At 49.8% G+C, this 22813-nt stretch overlaps 1 protein-coding gene across 2 annotated transcripts in view; it reads left to right on the top strand.

The window, feature by feature from the left end:
* Positions 1 to 22813, top strand: part of SRRT (serrate, RNA effector molecule) — a 160147-nt gene that overhangs the window by 89359 nt on the left and 47975 nt on the right. For both annotated transcript variants that reach the window (XM_085638184.1, XM_085638185.1), the window contains one exon: positions 454 to 624. In XM_085638184.1, coding sequence (XP_085494310.1) covers positions 454 to 624 — 171 coding nt within the window. The remainder of the gene's footprint in view (positions 1 to 453; positions 625 to 22813) is intronic.

Below are 22813 nucleotides of genomic sequence, written 5' to 3'. Positions count from 1 at the left end.
TCCTGGTTCTTTTCCCTGTTCTTTGCTCTCTTCTCCCTTTTTGTAATCTCTCTTGAAGAGTGTCTGCTCCTAGTCTTTAAAAATATTAAATAACCTCTCCACTGGCTTGGAGAATTTAAGTCATTGACATTCTAAATCAAGATTGTTAGGGAGAGTATCCTTTTTGGCGGGGGGCTGTTTAAGAAGGGTGTGTAAGACATTCTACTAGTCTTCAAGGTTCAATAGAAATGTCTAAGCAGCTGCTTGCACACCGGCCAGGTGTGCAAGCAGATTTGTGAGCTAGCAGGCGGTGCATCTCTGGCACCATGGATGGCCTCGCTCTTCCACCATTTTGCTGTTTGAGCGATTAACAAAAAGATTTTATTGTTGACCACAATGTTTTTAATTTTCTCCAGCTTTTGTGGACTTATTTGCTTCTTTTCTTTCTGTCCCTCCCCCTTCATCTTTACATAGAAACTACCATCCCAGAACCCGATCCTGAAGAACATCACTGATTATCTCATCGAGGAGGTGAGCGCAGAAGAGGATGAGCTATTGGGCAAGAGGACTGATGTGGCTGATGATCTCCCCAAGGACGGTGCGCCGGGAGAAATTCCCATCGAGAGAGATGACAAGCTCGTCAAGGTAACCACACTGGAAGTGCAGGGCTCCAATCAGGTTAACATGCTTAGTTTATGCTTTTTTTAATTATACCCATCATGCCAGGAATTCTGACTTCATTCTGGGAAATAATTTTGAAAGGCATTTGTCAATCTATGAAAAATGTGAACTCGCCACAGTGTCTGGTCACGTACTGTAGACTGCACATTTCACTAATCTCTACCGATTTCCCATTGAGCGGAAAACCCTTTCTGGTGATTGCATACTAGTTTTAGGCAGCACTTTGAGTGGTATTTTCATATTTTCTCTCTGATCTTTCTCTGATATGCACTGAAGAGTAAAAACAACCCGGAGTGTTACATTGGGCGCTGGGCATTTCCCATTTAGACATCTCAGGCTTTCAGTTCATGATTAAATTTCATGTCTATTTGTCTTAATTAGTGCCAGTGTACCAGTTGTGGTATGAGTGGTATGTGAAACCAGGGGCCACTTACAAAAAGGGTCCAGAGGCTGCAACAGGCTTTGCCTCACTATCTGGGACACTTTGGTATTAAAGAGAACCTGCCGACATGCGTAGTCCCTTATGTGATGCAGATTGCTTTGGTACTACATGTGCACTGGTGTGAACTCCAGCATACATTACCTCATTTGCATGGGGTCGTACTGAGCTTCCAAGGTGACCGATTTACTGTATGCCACAACGAGGTGGTTCACAGCCAGTATGGTTCCGTGGGAGACTCTTGAAATGGGTGTCTAATGGACCCCTTTCCCACTCCTCCTAAACATTCCCCTTTAGGTGGCTGCAGTCACTCATTGCATCTATCTGCAAGGGGGATTTGGCCCCCTAGTGTGGTGCAGAACAGGGCATTGCAACTTATAGCTAATACAGCCCCAGATGACATAAGCAAGCCTAAAGCTTGTGTAGTAAAATTGAGAGTATTGATGCGAGTAGTTGATTTATGTTTCTCTCATAGTTCCAGCTTCTGCAGTAGGGCCTTAGTTGGCCTTTTTTCTCCAGAATTATCCTTCATATCTTTAAGTTTTGAATTATTCCTCATAGTCCGGCTACAACAGCATTGGAAAATATACATTTAATACATTTTTGTTTGTACCCTATGTTCCTCCTATTTTACACTTGCTTTGCAGTCGGTTGGTTGGTGATAATGACACTTACATAGCACACTAGTGCGTGAACAGATTTGTGGTGCTGCGGCTTCCAGTAATTGGAGCAGCTTGGGAGGACTTAAGAGAACCTGTGTTTAGAGAACCATTTTGAAAAGAGGGAGTTGTTTACTAAGGGAGATATTCAGTTAGGCATATGTATCTAAGAATCGCCATATGGGTGAAGGAATCCATTTGAGTGACAGCAAGCTTGCCTACTTGCAGTTGCATGTGCCTTTCCTCCATAACGCTACAGTAAGTCTCACTTGTGTATTTAGAGTAATATAAAGCTTGTACGAAGGAACTGAGTTGTATAAGGGTTATGAATTGTCATAAGCTGGTTTTGACTTGACCAGAGCTGCATGTGAATCTATGAAAGATGCCAATGCTGGTCAACAGCCGCTTAAGCGTAGACTTTTTTTTCTTCTTCGCCATTAGATTGTTTGTAGTTGCATCCTTTGAGCTATTTCCCTCCAAAAACAAAAAGTGATGGATGGAATACTTGAATTCATCTCGGCAACTGATAATGCTTGTGGCTACTTTCCATCCGTTATTTTGTCTAATGCACCACCCCACACAGACTAGCCATGCACAAATCTATCTAGTTCTATTCAGAACTGCCAGGTGATGTCCTCTCAGGATGGGAACTTCAGCAAACCTAGACTAGTTTTTACCTAGGTGAGCCTCCTCGCTGAGGTGATGAATTTTATTATGAATTATTTCCCATCTTCGGTCTAAGTGTCCCTAGTATATTATGCTCAGCAATATTGAAACCACATTTAATGCAATAATTTAAAGAAGAAAATCCAACCAAAACTTTTGGTAAGTTCCAATTCCAGCATCTCCCAAATTTCTTGTAGTCGTATCGATTTATGCTAAATTTCATCAAAGACTTTCAAGTTCTTAAAGCAGTTTCTACCTCTCCCTGTTCGCAATATTTCTTGGAGTGCTTGGCTGTTTTTTTCTGCTTATCTTCAGCTTTTCTTTGCTTTGGGCATGTCAAGTGCGGTGCAATTTCCCTCTCTATCAAGGATCACCTGGGGGTTCCGAAGACTAAAATGAGTGAGGCCTTGACTGCCCAGCACGGATGTTCTTGGCTCGTGGGACATGCTTGAATGAGATGGATAGTCCTGCATTCCTCTTTATTTGTCTATGGACAGCAGCTTTCACCTTAATGACTCTGCTGTGCAAACTGTATGACTGGGATTCTGGATCTCTCCATAAAGGAAGGATGAGCAGGTTTCAGTTAGGCTTGCTTTGCCTGTTTGCAGTTCTCCAGATTTAAGCCTCGCCCTGAAGTTTCTTTTCACATGCTAGATATATTCTAAATTAACACAGGCTAGTGTACGAGGTACTTGTTGAGGTTTCATGATTTGATCGATTGCTACGGCTTCTAATGCTTTCTGTTGGCTTGTAATTGTGTTGGATAGCTAGAGTTTACATTTTGATCTCTTGTAAACAATTTAGTGAAGCCGTTATATTAAATGTATAATAAAGAAATGATATATTAAAGAAATATGATGTATTAAAGAAAATAAATGAGATCCTGATGTTTTTAACCATGTAACACATTCAAAGGAAACCTTTAATTTTGTACATAACTTCCACCTCTTGCACTCTTTAAATTCTTCATAAAATCTGTTTCTGTTCCACAACTTCCTATAGAAGTTTTTTTTTTTTTTCAACATATGGGCCATGCAGTTTATTTTTGATTGGCCTATCTGAAAGAGACACGTTAGTGATAGATTCCTTACCTTCGAATATCCCCAGGCGTCAGACAGCATCCGTAAAGTTTTTTCGTCAGCAGTACCCCTGCGCGTCGGTAGGTGGCGTCGTGCGGCTCCGCGTCCATCGCTGGCTTTGTATGTGCCGATTTGACGTCACGGAGACTACTTAGGCGCCACCCACGCGTGCTGACGTCAGTTCTTTCTTTTTCCGCGCCAGCAAGCGCAGATCCGGTTAGAGCACGTGCCCTAGTCACTTTTTGACTAACTTTTTGACACTTTTGTCTCTCCTTCTTTTGAGTCTGACTCCTGGTGCCCCGTAGGGATGCCTGGGTTTAAGTCCTGCGGGGCCTGTCGCTGTACGATGTCGGTGGCCGACCCCCATGGCGTCTGTCTCTACTGTCTGGAGCGCGACCATGACTCGCGGGTCTTTCCCCTGTGGCTCCGTTGGAGCCTGGGAGTTCCGCGGCTTACCCACCTTATCCGAGTTAGTCTGCGACTCCGGCCCAGGTGCAAGAGTTTCTGGCCGCCATGGAGTGCCTTTTCAGGCCTAGGGCTCCCGCAAGGTGTTCGGCCGGTGACTCTGGCCCCAGCGCCGCAGGGTCTGCCGGTGGCTCCGGCCCCGGCACCCCTCTGTGGCTCCGTTCCCGGTGCCGCCATGGGTTCTGTTCGTCCCACCTCTGCCCTTGCCTGAATATCCGGGCAATTTGTCTCCGGCTTGGGACCCCAATTGGGACATGGAGCCGGACCGGCGCCGTTCCTGGAGCCGTTGGAGCTTTTGTTTTCCCCTTTGCCTCCCCAGCCGCCTGTGCCACGGGGTGTGGAGGAGGGGGATGACTGGGAGGGGTCGGAGGACCCTCTTGCACGGCAGTGCGAGTCGGAACATGAGTGGGCGGAGAACTCTGAGGACGCCGGTGGCCTTGACCTCTCCTCCGAGCCCGGTATCATGTTTCCTCCCACGGTCCTGGATGAAGGCGCTGCATATATGGTGGTGCTCCGTAGAGCAACTGAGACCCTTGACCTCGATCTACCTACTATCTACCTACTAACAAGACCAACCTCCTTACTGAGGTGCTTCAGCCGCCAGCAAGTTCTATGGAACCTCTGCTCCCGTTTAATGAGGCCTTGACGGATGTTTAAATGGGCACCTGGTCTAGGCCAGCCACAGGGGTTCCTGTGGATAAGAACGTGGCCAGGCGTCATCGCCCATCACCGGGTGACCCGGCCTTTCTGACAAATCATCCAACTCTGGAGAGCCTGGTCATTTAGGCCTCCACCTCCCAAAGTGCGTTCACTACCGCCCCGCCTGATAAGGAATCGAAAAGGCTGGAGCAGTTTGGCAAGAGGTTTTCCTCTGCCAGCTTGGGGCTGCGGTCAGTCAACACCGCATGCCTCTTGGGCCGCTACTCTCACGCTGTGTGGGACACTGTGGCGCTGACACTGCCCCAGTGTCCGGAAGAGGTTCGGGCTGTACTTTCCCAAACTGTGGCGGAGGGGAAGGATGCCACGAAGTTCGCCATTCGGTGTGGGCTGGACACGGCAGACTCTTTAGGGAGAGCGATCTCCATTACAGTAATCTTGCGTTGCCATGCCTGGCTGCGGTCCACTGGTTTTTCGGGAGATGTTCAGAGTTCCCTCATGGACATACCTTTTGATGGTACTCACCTACTTGGCAATAAGTGTAGCAAAGTGGCTCTGTATATACTGTTCCCAAATCGGTACAGTGTGTACAGAGTCCACCGTCCCCAGAGGTTTGGCAGAGGCTAAAGTTAGATATAACCTTACTCTCTAAAGTGGTAGCTTGGTCGAGCAGTAAGGCAGTATCAGAGGACAGTGTAAAGCATTTGTTGTACACTCAGTCAGCAAATCGTCTCACACACTCAAGAACTGAACTCTAGGCCAATGGTTTGTATATAAAAATATATGGTTGTTTTATTTTCGACCATACACAATAAGGAGCTATAGGGGCAGAAAACAGGTCATCCCCCACTCAAATAATACATAACGGACATGTTCACTCGGTGATTATAATACTCAAATCCCTACTAATTCGTTGTCATGCATTAAACAATCTATTAGACATGGGGTTAAACATATACCATCTATACTGTTGGGATTTGAATCACCAAATTTCTAAGAGATTAAAATCTGTCTGTTGTGTTACTTCTAACCCATGTCTCCCGAATTCAAACCCATCCCTTCATGTAATATGGGTAGTTAAGCCAAAACAAAGTGTGAGAAAAATGTGAGAGAGGATTGGTGGTGCCTCACGGTAGTAACACCAAGGGAGTAAGCAGGAAGGTACTCGCCTGCTACCTCAGGTTCTCATCAGCTGCTACCACCCATCCAAAGCAAAACTGTGACCGAATGAAAAGAAAAATATATAGACCAGGTGTTAGACCTGTCAGCCCTTTGGGTGGTCCCTCCTCATCATTATTTATTTTGTCCCACTTCTGCCTCATACCCTGTTATACTTTTTCCTTTTTGGGAACCACCAGACTTTTTAGTGTTGATGCAGGGTCAGGGCGCCATTTTCCCTACCCCCAGGAACTTTTGTCTGAGGGCCTGAGACACAAAATGGTGGCCACCCATTGTCACCTGTGACACATCCAGAACTCACTGGAGGTTTCTAGAACCTCCTGGAACATTCTAGAATCCTGTGATAGTGGGAGGCAGTTTAGAATGTTGAGAGGCCATCTCAGAGTGGCAGTTGGCATCTGACTGGAGAGGAGAGAGGACAGAGATAGAAGGAGGTCGGAGTAAGGCAGCAGAGGTGGAAACCAGTGCTTGGAGTGGGGTCCAGAAACCCACCCTTGATGCTAGTCCCTACTGACCAAGCCCAGCCTAAAGCCCTGTGTGGGACCAAGACCATAAGAACCATCTTAAGGATCTGAACATTTGGAACAGGCCTTAAAGAGGAAGAACAGCAAGTTCCTGACCTGTTCAGCAGTGTCCTCCTGGAGTCCTGACGTCGAGAAGCCTGGAGACCTGGGGCCTGAGGTAGAGAAGCGGCGCTGACAAAGCAGACGTCGTACCCGGAGCCGTCAGAGGTCGAGTGAGGGCGCCGACGGAGGTCGTGGAGAGGCACCGGAGGTCGAGTGAGGGCGCCAACGGAGGTCGTGGAGAGGCACCGGAGGTCGAGTGAGGGCGCCGACGGAGGTCGTGGAGAGGCGCCAGAGGTCGAGTAAGGAGTCACCTGAGGTCGAGGTGAGGCGTCAACGGGGGAGTGAAGTCCGCCCACCGGAGTCGCCGGAAACTGAAGTCCAGCGCGCCGGAGGTCGGGAGTGGAGATCGCACTCCGGAGACACCCGGAAGCGGGGAGACCGTGTCCCTGCGACGCCGGAAGGCGACGTCGAGACCGCCCAGCGACGTCGAGACCGCCCAGCGACGTCGAGACCGCCCAGCGACATCGTTCCGCAGCCGCCTCACGGCGTCGACACGGGGCCGATCGTCGAGGAAGGGACAGTAAGTGGTAGAGGGGGCGTCTGAGGCCTCGTGGAGCCCTAAAAGACCATCCTAGGGGTTAGAGGGGTGTTAGGACCAACCTGGGAGAGCCAGGGGTGAACTGAGACTGGTACAGTGACCTCTGAAAAGGGCTGTGTAGTTTGGAGGGCCAGATCTTTAGAAAGTGATCTGATCTGAAATTGTCATTGATTGTTTTACCTTATTTATTGAAGGTGCTTTATTTCTTGTCTTCCACTAATTTATTCTTGCACTGTATTTATTGTCTGACTGTATTTATTTGCCGTCTATATTTATTGCACCCCTATTTATTCTTTGCTTAATGATGACCTGAACCTATTTATTGAAATTCTGAAGTAGCATTGTTTATTTGACCTGCTCGTTTGAAGGAAAATCCTATTGTATTGTATTTATGATGTGAAGCCTGCAACTAAGAGAAAATAAGATAAAGACATATATATTTTCAACTTGATTTCCATAATTTTTACGGTGTAGTGTCGTTTTTGGAACGGATGAACGCATGGTTATTGTGTGGGTGTGACGTACGCTTAACACGGTGCCTGACCCCCAACCGCTCGAGCCAAGCTACCATTGTGCTGGGAACCTGGTGACTGCTAACCCGGTTGCCCGGTTTCCAACACCAGGTACTAGGGTGTGTTGTCAAATATTGCCTGTGCACCAAATGGTGCGGCAAAATCAACCCCACAATTGAAACAGAGGCGTCAACAAACTATAGCTCCACCAGTCCCAATGTAAAATCGAGCTAGATCACACTCGCTATCAGTTTTATTCAGTGCTGTGTCTGCTCATTAAAAGCCGACATGTTTCGTTGCCAAGGGAAGAACTCAGGGCAGTTTCTTCAAGGCGTGGGTCAATCACTCCACCCTGCACCAATACGTGTCTGTTTTAATATTCCTACGGGAGACACAAGATGAAAAACACACACACAGAACATAACCTATTCAGTTGGCATCTGATCACAATTAAAACAAATTTTTCATTGTGGGAAACCTCCCCCACATATTTTCACTATTTACTGGGATATTGCCCGACTTGGGCATACCTGTACCCTTAAGCACTTGTGAGTGTGTGCGCAATCACTATTTCACTGGCTCTCACAGTCCCTTCCAACCGTCAATCTGCAAAACATAGCGGAGTGTAGTGAGTCTTTAAATTTTAAAAAAAGGCAATTCAATATCACTCATTCACTGTCATGCTTTGCCAGCAATTGCATCTAGCAAATGCGAAGGTGAATTGATATCCTTATTACACTCAACACCCCCCATCTCAATAATCTGCTTACACTTATTTCAATACTGGGGTCGAACCTGTCTTTGTCAATAAAAAGAAAGGGGAGAATTGCCAATACTCTCATAGTGCCATTCTCCTAAACCTCATGTACTCGGTACCCGTTTCCCATACTGCTTACCATGACCGCGTCGGTGTCTGGTATTAACTCAGCACCACGTAGGTCCGGATCATACTCGATACTTTTACCGGGCTTGGCGCGCTGCGTCATCGAACGCGCCCAAGCCCCTCCTTCGAATGCTCGTTCACTGCCTATTAACTGCATGCCCAAACCAGCGCCATTATTGAGTGGGGGTTTCTCCGCTACCCAGCTGTTTAAATCGGCACTTGGTGGTGATCAAAGGCTTGATATAAACAAACTCCAGCTTTTGTTATCCATGTATATATCTCCATAGTGTCTAAATATTTTGTCTTATACATATTATGTAGTTTATTCAAATGCATGCTGCACTAAGCGTCATCATGCTGTCCGTTACGATGTTGCAATATATACATATATGGACTTGCACAGATGTGCAAGCACTAGTATTAGCCAAACAATGGCAATTTGAATTTATTAAACTACTAGCGAGTTCTTTGTTTAGACTCCCTAGAGTTGTTTTCTTTAAAAAAACGCGATAACTTTATTGAACTCGGGGTGAACATAGATAGTCTTCCAAAACTCCTCAAATGATGTTTATTGTACTGGCATCCTCCATATAAAAACGGGGGCTTGTGATATTCATACCATACCCCCCTAAAGAGAAGCTATGTTTTCTGATGCCAACTACAAATATAAAATCAGCAAGGTATACTCTGCTGTAATCTGGAACCAATTCCTATTTTGGCAAAGAACCTCATATGTTTATCAAGAGTCGGTGCATGTACTTTAAGCACCTAAAAAACATTAAGAGTCAGACCAACGTTCCTAAATTACACTCTGACCTTACTCCATTCAATGAGGTCGTTCAACCCAACCTGGTCTGCCCCCTCTTGATAGATCCAATGTGCCTCTCTAGTACTGAGTCTAGTTTCCATATTGTAGTGGTCCCCCACTACCCTCTCAAGGATAACCCATCGAACATCCCTCTGCGCATGTTTGAGAGCTTGAAAGTGCTGCACCAGTTTTGTTGTGAGTTTCATTGCGCGCAGTGTGCTCAAGTGTTCTTGTATCCTTACTTTAACCTTCTGTGTCATGAGGCCTTTCTTGTTTAGGTCTGGTGTGCACTAATCGGTCACAGATATTAACTGATAGTTTAAAGGCAAAACGAGGCTGTGGCATGCTCATATTAGAGGTATTTAGCAAAATGCCAATGCCTCCTGATGATTTGCCTGATTTTAGTCGAGAGTGGACCAAAAGTAGTGACCACCGGGACACGCTCTCCACTTTTCTTGGGTGTCCTTTCCAATAAAGCGGCACGCGGAGTGTTATATGCTTGTTTTCTTGCCTGCTTAATGACCTTCTTGGGATAGGCACGTTTCTCCAATTTTCTGGATAGTTCAACGGCCTGTTCTGAATATGTTTGTAGCGAAGAACAGTTCCGACGGTACTGTAAAAACTGGCCCACAGGCAGATTATCTCGGAGAGCCCTAGGATGGTATGATCTGTAATGCAACAGTGAGTTTTTATCGGTTGGTTTTTGGTGCACATTGGTCACCAGCTTGTTATTTTCTGCTTGAATGTCAAGGTATGTCGCTGACTATCTGCTAACCGTCCATGTGAACTTCAAGCACTCAAGACTATTTAGCCACTCTAGAAACTCCTTGAGTCTTTCTTCTGTGCCTGACCATATGCACAAAACATCATCTATATATCTCTTCCAGAGGACAATATTCCTCCTGAAGAGATTGGTGTCAGGATTGATGTAATAAGCCCCAAACTGGCCTACATAAATGCAGGCCAGACTGGGAGTGAATGTCACCCCCCATCAAAGTACCAGACACCTGTAGGTACATCTGGTCCTTAAAGGCAAAGACATTTTAGGTCAGGGCAATCTCTATACATTGTAAAACAAATGTCTGAGGTGTATCGTAAAACCACTCTCATTCCCCCAGGGTGCGTGCTGCTGCCACCTGTGTTGCTTCCTGGGGGATGCTCATGTACAACGATTCAATGTCTATAGTGACTTAGAATTGGTTATGCGGATCGTATATTATATCTTCCAGAATTCTTAGCACGTCCGTTGTATCTTGAACGTAAGATGGTTGTGTAATGACACATTCTCTCAAAAAATAATCTGAAAACTGTGACAAAGGTTCCAAAAGTGACTGAATCCCCGAGACTATCGGGTGTCCCTGTGATGGTCACTGGGCTTTGTGAATTTTAGGTACTATATAAAATGCCGGCACCCTAGGTTTCGTGTTGATAAGGAATTCAGCCTTTTTATACGTTAACCATCTCTTCTCCTTCGCTTCCGTAACCAACTTGATAATGGTTGCCTGCAATTCTTTTGTGGGATCCCTCACCAGAGGTCTATAGTTGTGATGATTTCCCAACAATCTGGCGACTTCGATCTCGTAGTCCTCGGTATCCATCACCACCACCGCCCCGCCCTTATCGTCCGGTTTGATGGTGATGGCCGAATTACTCTGTATAGTCTTAATGCTTGCCAGTCCCGACCACTCCTATTGATATGTGTGGTACCCTTCATATTATGTTCCAGGCCTGAAACAACTGTTCGAGGCGTATGAGCTGCAGATTGTACACTTAGCATAGATCGCCATCTGGTGTTGGGCCCGGATGTTTGCAGTTTGTTTTTGTTCTTTGGACAGTCTTTGGAAGTCACGAGTTCGGTGACTCCTCCTTCGGTCCGTACTGCGCATGGGCTTCGGCTCCATCCTCAGATTGTTTTTTTCCGCCATCGGGCTCGGATGTGATACTTCGTGCTCCGGCTTCGAACTTCTACGGTTCCAGCCTCGACGGAAAATCCTCGTTCTTCGAGTTTCTTCATCTATCTTCATCTCTCGAAGCGGCACTTTTCTCCATTCTGCACATCGGCACCGGCCTTCGGGCCCTTCTCGACTCCGGTCCCGGCCGATGGAAAGGACTCCGTTCAAAAAGTGCCCAAAATGTGGGTCTAAATTTCCCCACACCGACCTCCATCAGGTGTGTAACCTTTGCCTCTCTCCAGAACACGAGGCTAGAGACTGCCCCGCCTGTAAGTCTTTTCGATCAAAAAAGACCATCCGGGATCGAAGAGCTCGACGCACCATGGCGCACTCATCGACCGCGGCTCCACCGGACATCTTCGGAGACGACACCGAAGCTTCGGGGCAACAACACACCGAGCAGGAGGAAGACGTCCGCGCTTCCGAGGCCGACGACTCCGACGTGGAGGACATCACACCGGCGCAGAGGGTCGTGAGTACTCTACCCCCTCCCACCCCTGCGCCCAAAACCAAAGAGACTCAGGTTACACCCTCGCCTGCAGGCCTGGGTAAAACCAAGCACACCGCTTCTATCACCCCACCTTCGGGCCCGGTGTCGAAGCCTCACAAGTCTCACGGCAGCTCAGGCTCGAGCCAGCCGACGCCTGGTGCTGATAAACACCGTCCGGCACCGAAGAAAGTGACGCCCAGCTCGACTCCGAAGCCACCGGTGCCGAAGCCTGGACTCTCGGTGCCGACAAAACACAAACACAAATCCCTCGACACCGACGCTCCGGCGCCGAAAACTACTTCGACGCCGAAAAAACCGGAGGTTCCAAAAAAGCATGGCGCAGAGAAACCATCAAAATCCTCGGCTCCGAAAACATCGGCGCCAGCGGACAATTCGGTGCCACTGGACCTCTTTACACCAGATCCTTTACAAAAGACTTTATTTATGGATCCAAAGACTGGGCTATTGACTTTAGTTGTCAAGAAAAGACGTCTTGACACACCGGCTCCTCCTCCACCGCCCAAGCGGAAGGACTCTGCTACTTCTCCTCTCAGAGTGCCCTCCCCACTACCACCCCCTCCCAGGTCTCCGCCACCCTTGCTTCATCATTCCCCGACCCCGTCCCCAGATCCGGATTACGGGGATCCAGATTATGACCCGGCGGACGCCCCAATGGACCCCACTCCACCGGGGACCCCAGACCCATGGGAAGATTACCAAAACCCTGACATACCGGATGTGCCTCAGGACGACCTATACCCATCCAGGCCGTCTCCCCCAGAGGACTCATTAGGGTTTCACCCCTTAGTGCAGAGAGCAGCACACTACCATGGGGTGGAAATGCATAGTGAACCAGTGGAAGACGACTTCTTACTGGATACATTTGATATTCAGGACAAGTCCACAGCTATCTTGCCCATGCTTAAGGGTGTCACCAAGCATGCTGCAGAGGTGTTCAAAGACCCTGTCAGGGCCAGGGTCTTAAACCCTAGAATAGAAAGAAAGTATAAAGCGGCACCCACAGACCCTACATACGTTAAGGGCCCTGCTCCCTTAGATTCCCTAGTTGTGTCCACAGCTAGAAAGCGGGATACCTCCCAGTCCTCAGGAGAGGCCCCACCGCCAGATAAGGAATCCAAACTTCTAGACGCGTCTGGCAAACGCACCGCCTCACAAGCCGCGAACATTTGGCGCATTGCAAATACACAAGCGCTGCTTGCGCGCTATGACAGAGCACACTACGATGAGCTTGAGGCTCTTATACAGCACCTCCCAGAAAAACACAAACGCAAAGCTCATGACCTGATACAGGAGGGTAAGCTAATTACTAACACCTCCATTAAATGTGCCCTCGATGCAGCCGACACTGCTTCTAGAGCCATAAATACTAGTGTCCTGCTTCGTTGTCATGCCTGGCTCAGGATCTCCGGGTTCAAGCCTGAAGTCCAGGCATCCACACTAAATCACCCCTTTGACCAACAAAATCTCTTCGGGCCAAAGGTGGACGAAGCATTAGAAAAAATGAAAAAGGACACAGACACAGCAAAGTCTATGGGGGCATTGCAATCACAAACCCCTAAACGCTCCTTTCGACGCTCATCCTTTCGTAGCAGAGGCTACTCCACCGATAGCGCCTCTACCTCCTACAAGTCCCCTCCTCAAAATACCTTTTCAAAGGGCTATCAAAGGGGTGGTTACAGAGGCAACAACAATAAGGGCAGGGGCAAAACTAACACCACCCGTTCTGCCACCCCGCCCGCACAAGGACTTCCCTCCGCTCCCCCCAGACCATCCCACTCCGGTCGGGGGCAGACTGCAAAACTTTATCCACGCATGGGAATCCATAACATCGGACAAATGGGTGACCCAAATTATTCGGTCAGGGTACTGTCTCGAGCTAACATCTACACCACCCAATATCCCACCAAGGCACCGTCCAATGTCTCAAGAACATTCTTCACTGCTCAAACAGGAGGTGCTCTCCCTCCTCCAAAAACACGCTATAGAGCAGGTCCCCGTCAATCAGCAAAATCTAGGGGTCTACTCTCTGTATTTCCTAATACCGAAGAAAGACGGGACCCTGAGGCCCATTCTGGACCTCCGGCCTCTAAATGCATACATACATTCAGACCATTTCCACATGGTCACCCTACAACAAGTCCTCCCGCTCCTCTGTCAGGGAGACTTTCTCACTACCTTGGATCTGAAAGACCCATACTTTCACATTCCAATACACCCTTCTCACAGAAAGTACCTCAGGTTTGTGGTGGACGGTAAACATTACCAGTTCACAGTTCTCCCCTTCGGGGTCACCACCGCAACACGGGTGTTTACCAAATGCCTAGCAGTTGTAGCAGCACACCTCAGACGTCAACATATTCACGTCTTCCCTTACTTAGACGACTGGCTCATAAAAGCCGCGTCCTACAACCAATGTGTGCAACATACCAACAGCACCATTCAACTGCTCCACCAGCTAGGCTTCACGGTGAACTACCAAAAGTCCCACCTCCTACCATCTCACACAAAGCAATATCTCGGGGCCACTATAGACACCTCCAAAGGTATTGCCTATCCAAACTCAGCCAGAATCGCAAGCATACAAGCCTTGCGCCAAACATTCCTTCCTCAACATTCTCTTCCAGCAAGAGTGTTTATGAAGCTCATAGGGATGATGGCATCTTGCATTTTCATAGTGCCCCATGCAAGACTCCACATGCGTCCACTCCAAGAGTGCCTAGCACGACAGTGGAACCAGGGTCAGCTGACGGATCTGGTGTTGGTGGACGGCCGCACCCATCACTCTCTGCAGTGGTGGAACACCACAAACCTTTCCAAAGGGCGGCCCTTCCTGGACCCGGTTCCTCAGGTGATTCTAACAGCGGACGCATCGCTCTCCGGCTGGGGAGCGCACCTCTTACACCTCACAATGCAAGGTCTATGGACGCCACAGCAAAATTCGCTCCACATCAACCATCTGGAGCTCTTGGCGATCTCTCTAGCCCTAAAATCTTTTCAAAAACAGATTTCGGCCAAAGCAGTCCTCATTCGCACAGACAATATGACTGCAATGTATTATATCCAAAAACAGGGGGACACACACTCTCCCCAGCTCTCCCGCTTAGCCCAGAGCATATGGAGATGGGCAATTCCTCAAAACATCTTTCTCCTGGCACAGCATGTTCCAGGCGTACACAACACCATGGCAGATCTGCTCAGCAGACAAACGCAACAACTACACGAATGGGAACTGCATCCACAGGTTCTTCGCCCATTCTTCCAAAAGTGGGGGCATCCTCAGATAGACCTCTTCGCCACCCACGAAAACAAAAAATGCCCAAGCTTCGCCGCCAGATACCCACACCCATTGTCCAAAGGCAATGCGATATGGATGAACTGGTCAGGCAAATTTGCATACGCCTTTCCACCTCTCCCGCTAATTCCATTAGTGGTAAGGAAGCTACAACAGCACTCCCTCACACTCATTCTGGTAGCTCCAACATGGGCCAGGCAGCCATGGTACACCACACTACTACAGCTCTCAGTGGTACCACATCAATAACTGCACCTGTCCCCATGCCTCCTAACTCAGAACCATGGAGAAATCAGGCACCCGGACCCAGCTCAGCTCAACCTTGCGATCTGGCTCCTGAAATCTTAGAATTTGGGTACCTTAACCTTCCCCCTGATTGCATGAACATTATCAAGGAAGCCAGACGTCCTACCACTCGAGCATGCTATGCCGCAAAGTGGAAGAGATTTGTGGTTTACTGCCGTAACAATACAATCAACCCTTTAGATGCATCCATACAGCACATCATATGCTATCTGCTCCATCTTCACAGGTGTAACCTGGCATATTCATCCATACGCCTACACCTAGCAGCGATTGCTGCTTATCTACAAAACAGACAGCATTTATCACTGTTCAGAGTGCCCGCTATTAAAGCCTTTATGGAAGGTCTTAAACGAGTAATTCCTCCCAGGGCACCACCTTCCCCTGTATGGAATCTAGATGTAGTTCTTACATGGCTAATGGGTCCGCCCTTCGAACCAATGCATAAATGTGAGCTACAGTTCCTCACCTGGAAAACCGCTTTCCTCGTAGCTATCACTTCCCTTAGAAGGGTTGGTGAAATACAAGCGTTCACTATACAGGAACCCTTCTCACAAATACATCACAGCAAAGAGATACTTCGTACAAATCCAAAGTTTCTGCCCAAGGTCATTTCCCCCTTATATCTCAATCAATCGGTGGAATTACCTGTCTTTTTCTCGCAACCTCAATCTGTTGCGGAAAGGGCCCTACACACACTTGATGTTAAGAGGGCTTTGCTGTACTACATACAAAGAACGCAACCTTTCAGGAAAACTAAACAATTGTTCGTTTCCTTCTCTCCACCACATAAAGGCAACCCCATCTCTAAATCAGGGATAGCTAGGTGGATTGTAAAGTGCATACAAATTTGCTATCAAAAGGCAAAAAGAACATTATCTGTTCCACCTAAAGCCCACTCTACAAGAAAGATAGGGGCTTCTATGGCTTTTCTAGGGAACATACCCTTAGATGACATCTGCAAAGCAGCCACATGGTCAACACCGCACACCTTCACAAAACATTACTGTGTAGACGTGCATTCCAAGCAGCAAGCTAGTGTGGGCCAGGCTGTACTAAAGACACTTTTTCAAACTGCTGCAACGGATACCGGTGGTCGCCGCTAAGGTTGGGTACTGCTATATAATCTATGCTAAGTGTACAATCTGCAGCTCATATGCCTCGAACGGAATATGCTACTTACCAGTATGCATCTGTTCTTGGCATGTAGAGCTGCAGAGTTGTACACGCCCACCCGCCTCCCCGGCTACCTGTATCCGTTCCAGTCCATCTTATTTAGATACAACACACATGGGTTTCTCACTGTTATTACTACGCTCCATCATTTCCCTGTTGGCGAAAAACAATCTGAGGATGGAGCCGAAGCCCATGCGCAGTACGGACCGAAGGAGGAGTCACCGAACTCGTGACTTCCAAAGACTGTCCAAAGAACAAAAACAAACTGCAAACATCCGGGCCCAACACCAGATGGCGATCTATGCTAAGTGTACAACTCTGCAGCTCTACATGCCAAGAACAGATGCATACTGGTAAGTAGCATATTCCTTCTGCTCAAAGACTTGCACTTCTGGACCTATCAAGTTATTAGGTGGACAGAATTGTGAGGGGCAACGTAGATTAGTCGAAAAAATAGAGGGATTAGCCTGTTCTTTACCTTCTTAAAAAGTTTTGTTTGATTCTTCTCATAAGGTAATGTAGCTCACCCCGAAGTTTAAAACCATCATGTTTAGGGGTGGGGACATACCCCAAGCCCTTAAGCACTCTCAGTTCGTCCTCAGTCAATTGATGTTGTGAGAGATTGACTACTATATTGCCATCACTCTAGGTTAGAGGGGTGTTATGCCCCTGCTGCGTGTGATCCTTGGGGAGAACGTCTGCCAGAATTTGAATTCAATGTTACCCTATGGAAGAAAAGTGAGTTATCGGCTTTTTGGTAAGTACTCAACTGGCCGAGTTAAGGTGCTGGGCATAGACTCTGGGTTCTCCCAGGGTCAGGTAAGTACAGTTGTTACCCCCTCAGCGGCACAGGGGCAGCCGGGTGATGAGGGAGTTGGGCCCAATGTTATCCTATGGAAGGCAGGGGGCCCTTGGTTGGTGGCTGCTGACTAGCAGGCCACACGGCTGTGGAAGCTGGGCTCTTGGTCACTTGCTCAGGGCAAATGGGGAAGTAGGTAGGAGTAGAAGTTGCACTGCCAGGGCCACTTGGGCAGCTGGGTGCAGGGTGCTTTTGAGCAGTCTGGCGCTCAATGGAAAAGCTCAACGAACAAAGGCTGCAAGCTCGGGGGCAAAGATTCTTCAGGTGCGACCACCACTTCGAGAGGTAATTTGGATAGTTGGAGGATAGGTAGGTACCCAGGAGTTGGGCACAAGGGGCCGCAGGGCACCAGGTGCAGTGATGCCTTTTGATGTCAGGAAATCTTACCCTCACTTGATCGCGGTTGGGGGGGGGGGCTCCCTGGTTGTGAGGCTTCAGGCGTCGTCCGGAGCGTCGAGGTGGGTCCTTAGGTGCCGGATTCGGGGTCACAGTCGCCGGGGGGGGACATCCTCTGGTCTTTGTCCAGTCCAGCACAGGCTTGGCGGGTGCAGAGTGTGCAGGGTTCGCGGTTCCTGGCTGATGCCAGGGGTCAGTTACTTGCTTTGAGCAGTGCCACTGCTCGTGGGAGTCCCAGATGCTCAGTCACAAGGTAGCCAGGTCCTCCGGGGTTTGTGAGGTTGCTGGCCACAGGAGAATTCGAGGTTCGAGGGTCGACAGGCCGGTAGGGCTGGGGACAAAGCAGTTGGTGTCTTCCTCTCCTTAGCAGCTGCACGGCAGGTCTTCTTTCTTCTTGCTCTTCTTTGATGTTTCGGAATCTGGATCCAAGGAATGTTCAGGGTGCCCCTAAATACTAAATTTAGGGGCATCACAGGTAGGTAAAGAGCAGGGACCACTGGGTGCCTGCCCTGGGGTGGTTACACTCCCTATCCTGCCACTCTCCTGTGGGAGGGGTCAGTGGGCTAGTCCTGATTGGGCAGGGCTCCCCATCTTCAAGATGGCGAAAGCCTTTGGATGTACTTCACCACGCCTCCCCCACCTCAGGGGTGGGGTTGGCAGAGGCTGGCACACCCCCTGTCCTTCCTTGGGGTTTCCGGCCAGTCTTCCCGCCTGAGGGGGGTTTAGAACCGGTAGGGGCCAGTTGCTGGGTACAGCAAGTGGCCTGTAGAAGCTCACAAAGGCGGCATGCCTTCGAAGATTCCCCTGCCCATCCTGGGGGATGAGACCTTGTACCTCGCCCAGGAGGTGCATTGTTGCAGGCCCAGGAGAGCGAATGGCTCTCTACCCAGGGGTCCAGCAACATGTCTGCTGTGTGGCAGCCTAGGGAGCCCCTCAGACCAGATGTGGATTGTAGGTTAGGTTCAGGGGGCATCTCTAAGATGCCCTCTGTCGTGCATTGTACATTAAATCCTGCACTGGCATCAGTGTGGGTTTTGTGGTGATAAGTTTAATACCAAACTTCTCAGTCTTCAGTGAAGCAGTCATGGTGCTGTGGGGTTTGTGTTGACTCTCTTCCAGCACCATATACTCTCAATGGCAGCACTGCATTTACAGGGCCCAGAAATGGGCCTGGATACTGTAGGGGCACAGGGCTCATGCTCCTGTAGCCACACCACTGGCATAGGACACCCAGCTAGAGGGGTGGCTGATGTATGCCAGGGCAGTGTATGTTGTGGGCATGGCGCACAGGGATGTGTGCCATGTCGACTGTTTTGTTCTATACCCAGACACTCAGCCTGCAAGGGCAGTTTGTTTGTGTCAGGGTACAGGGCCTCTAAGGGTGGCACAATAAGTGCTGCAGCCCTTGGGGGGCCTTCCCTGGTCACAAGGACCTGGGTACCTAGTGTACCATTTACCAGGGGCTGACATGTGGCCAGGATTTGCCAAATTGGGTTTGTGGTTTCAGCATAGTTTTTAAGGGGGGGGGGGGATATAGGCCCTGGGAACCTGATTGGCAGGAGCCCAGGGCACACTCAAAGTACATTCAGCAATTCAGCAAAAAATGGGGGAATACCATACAAGAAAGATGGCACTTTCTCACAATAAGGCAGACAGTGTGCTGGAGCGTTTCAAGGAGACTCTGGCTACGGCCAAGTCCTTGGGTCTCTCCACCACACGCCTGGCCAAGTCTACCTTTCGTGGCCACGGAAGGGGTGCTCCTGCACGTTCGTTTAGCCAGAAGCCTGTGCAGAACCAGACTCCGCGCGGGAGCCACCGTGGCGGCACGGGGGTCAGCGGGCAGGGTCAGTCCACCTCCACTCCCGCAACATCCACCTCAAAGCCTTCCTAGTCCGAACTTTGGGGTGCACCCCACGCCAGTGGGCGGCAGGACTCCGCATCACCTCCCTCACTGGCGTTCTGTCACTTCGGACAGGTGGGTGCTGCAAATCGTCCGAAGGGGTTACTACCTCACCTTTGAGTCTGCCCCCCCCTAGCCATGCCACCTCAGTTCCATCGCATATCGAGGGATCACTTTGCGCTTCTCCAGCAGGAAGTCACGGCCCTCGTGGCCAAGGGGGCCATCGAGCACATTCCTGGCCAGAAGTAGGACGTGGTTGTTGTTCCCTCTTCTTTCTGGTTCCCAAGAAGGACAAAGGGGGCCTGCACCCCATCTTGGCCCTCAGGAACGTCAATCGCTTCCTCCGGAAGGAGAAGTTCAAGATGTTGACTCCGGTCTTGGATGCCCTCGACCCTGGAGACTGGATTGTAGCGTTGGGCTTGCAGGACGCATATTTTCACATCCCCGTCCTGCCAGCCCACCGGTGTTACCTGAGGTTCATGGTAGGCCACGAGCATTTTCAATTTGCAGTGCTCCACTTCAGCCTTACCAGCACCCCTCGGGTGTTCACCAAAGTGATGGCGGTGGTCGCAGGTCCTCTGCGCAGGTCAGGGGTGTCAGTCTTCCCCCTACCTCGACATCTGGTTGTTGAAGGCGGGCTCACCCCAGACAGTTGTCACCCACCTTCAGACTATGGCCGACCTGCTGCATTTGCTGGAGTTCTCCATCAACGTGCCGAAGTCGCACTCTAGTCCCTCTCAGAAGCTCCCCTTCATCGGAGCGGTTCTGGATTTGACGCAGTTTCGGGTTTATCCTCCCAAGCAGCGAGTCTGGGATATTCAGGCTATGATTCTGATCGTTCAGCCTTTAGCCCGGGTTTCAGTCAGGATGACCCTCCGGCTCCTGGGCCTGATGGCCTCCTGCATCCTACTGGTGCAACGTGCCAGGTGGCATATGCGGGCTCTGCAGAGGGACCTGAAGTTCCAGTGGGCACAGCATCAGGGCAACCTGTCCGATCATGTCCAGATCTCGGAGGGCACTGCACGACAATTGCAGTGGTGGCTTACGAATCGCGATTGGGTCAATCGCAGGTCCCTCTCCCTTCCCCAACCAGAGCACACAGTGGTGCGTCCCTCCTGGGCTGGGGAGGCCACTTGGGAGAGGCGGAGTTCAGAGGCCTATGGTCTCCGGCTCCATATCAACCTTTTGGAGCTTCGGGCGATCCGTCTTGCACTGAAGGCATTCCTTCCCTCTGTCCGGGGCAGTGTAGTGCAGGTGTTCACGGACAACACCACCGCCATGTGGTATTGCAACAAACAGGGCGGGGTGGGGTCATGGGCCCTATGTCAGGAGGCTCTGCGCCTCTGGACATGGCTGGAACATCAAGGCATTACCTTGGTGGTTCAACACCTGGCAGGTTCTCTGAATGCCCGGGCAGATGAACTCAGCTGCCGGTGTTTGATGGATCACGAATGGCGTCTGCACTCGGATGTGGCGCAAGGTCTCTTTCTGCAATAGGGAGAGCCTTGGTTAGATTTATTAGCCACCGAAGAGAGCGCGCAATGTCATCCGTTCTGCATGTTGAAATTTCCAAGGCGGCACTCGCACGCCGACGCTTTTCGGCTCGAGTGGAGTTGCGGTCTGTTGTACGCCTTTCCGCCTATGCCACTTCTGCCCAGAGTGCTGAAGAAGATTTGACGCAACCGGGCCCAAGTCATCCTTGTGGATTGGGCACGAAGATACCATTATCCCGAGCTACTCAGCATGGCGATCGATCCTCCGATCCGACTGCCTCTTCGGAAGGATCTTCTGTCGTCGCAGCAGGGCACAGTCCTCCACCCGAACCTGTCCAGCCTCCACCTCCATGCGTGGAGATTGAGCGGCGACAGTTGACAGCTTTTGATCTCCCCCCTAAAGTCTGTGATGTCATTCTGGCAGCCAGGCGACCCTCCACTAAGACTGTGTACGCCTGCAGGTGGAACAAGTTTGTGGCATGGTGCACAGCAAAGTCTGTGGATCCCCTTTCTGCCCCTCTTTCTGAGGTCCTTCTGTTCCTACTATCCTTGGCCCAGCAGGGCTGTGCTCTGGGCACCATCAAAGGTTATCTTTCGGCCATGTCTGCCTTTCTAAGGCTTCCAGATCAGCCTGCTCTCCTTCCCGGTTGTTAACCGTTTCCTGAAAGGCATTACACACACGTTTCCTTCCGTGCCTTTCATCATGCCTCAATGGAACTTAAATCTTATTTTGACCTATCTGATGTGCGATCCTTTTGAGCTCCTTCATAACTGTCCTTTACGAATTCTAACTCTAAAGACGGCTTTCCTGGTAGCTATCCCCTCTGCCAGAAGAGTGAGTGAGCTCCAGGCTCTTTCTTCTAAACCGCCTTTCCTTTCTGTTCTTCCGGACAAGGTGGCTTTAAGGGCCCGTTCTTCTTTGCCAAAGGTTGTCATGCCCTTCCACATTGGACAGACTATCACTTTGCCCACCTTCTTTCCGCCTCCTTCAAAAGAGGAAAGAGAGGCTCCACCGTCTGGACCCAAAATGTGCGCGCTCGTTCTCTCTGAAGCGCACACAACAGTTCCGGCTGGATGACCAAAGGTCGGGCTGTGCACAAACGGACCATTTCTCGATGAGTCGTTCTGTGCATAAAAGCGTGTTACTCTGGCTAAGAAGGAGCCTCCTGTGGGGCTGTGTGCCCATTCTACCGGGGCGACGGCGGCCACTACTGCCTTGGAACGTGGCGTTCCCTTGCAGAATATTTATCAGGCAGCTACGTGGGCTTCGCTGCACACATTTACCAAGCATTACTGCCTTGACAGCCAAGTCCGGAGAGACGGCTTCTTTGGCCGTCTGTTCTCCGTGACTTTCTGGTGTAAACTTATTCGCAGACCCTCCACCGGGGTTGGTATTGCTGGGGTATCTATTCTAAGGTAAAGAATCTATCACTAACATGTCTCTTTCAGATGCACAAGTTACTACTTGTGTAACGATATAGCTGTAAGAGACATTAGTTAGTGATAGTCCTTACCGCCCCACCCATCCTCCCCGTTCTGCGAACTGATATCTAGGGTTAAGGTCATCCCTTTCAGGGCCCTAGTTTCATGGCATCAGAGGTCAGTTTCTTGCATGGGTCTGCGTTCCTGGTGCAGAAAGTCGCGTACAGAACTGACGTCAGTGCGCATGGGTGGCGCCTAAGTAGTCTCTGTGAAGTCATCTTGGCGCATACGACGCCAGTGACGGATGCGGAGCCGCACGATGCCACCTACCGACGTGC

Source organism: Triturus cristatus, chromosome 12, assembly GCF_964204655.1.
Source record: "Triturus cristatus chromosome 12, aTriCri1.1, whole genome shotgun sequence".
Classification (NCBI taxonomy): domain Eukaryota; kingdom Metazoa; phylum Chordata; class Amphibia; order Caudata; family Salamandridae; genus Triturus; species Triturus cristatus.
This window is presented reverse-complemented; position numbering and strand designations above follow the sequence as displayed.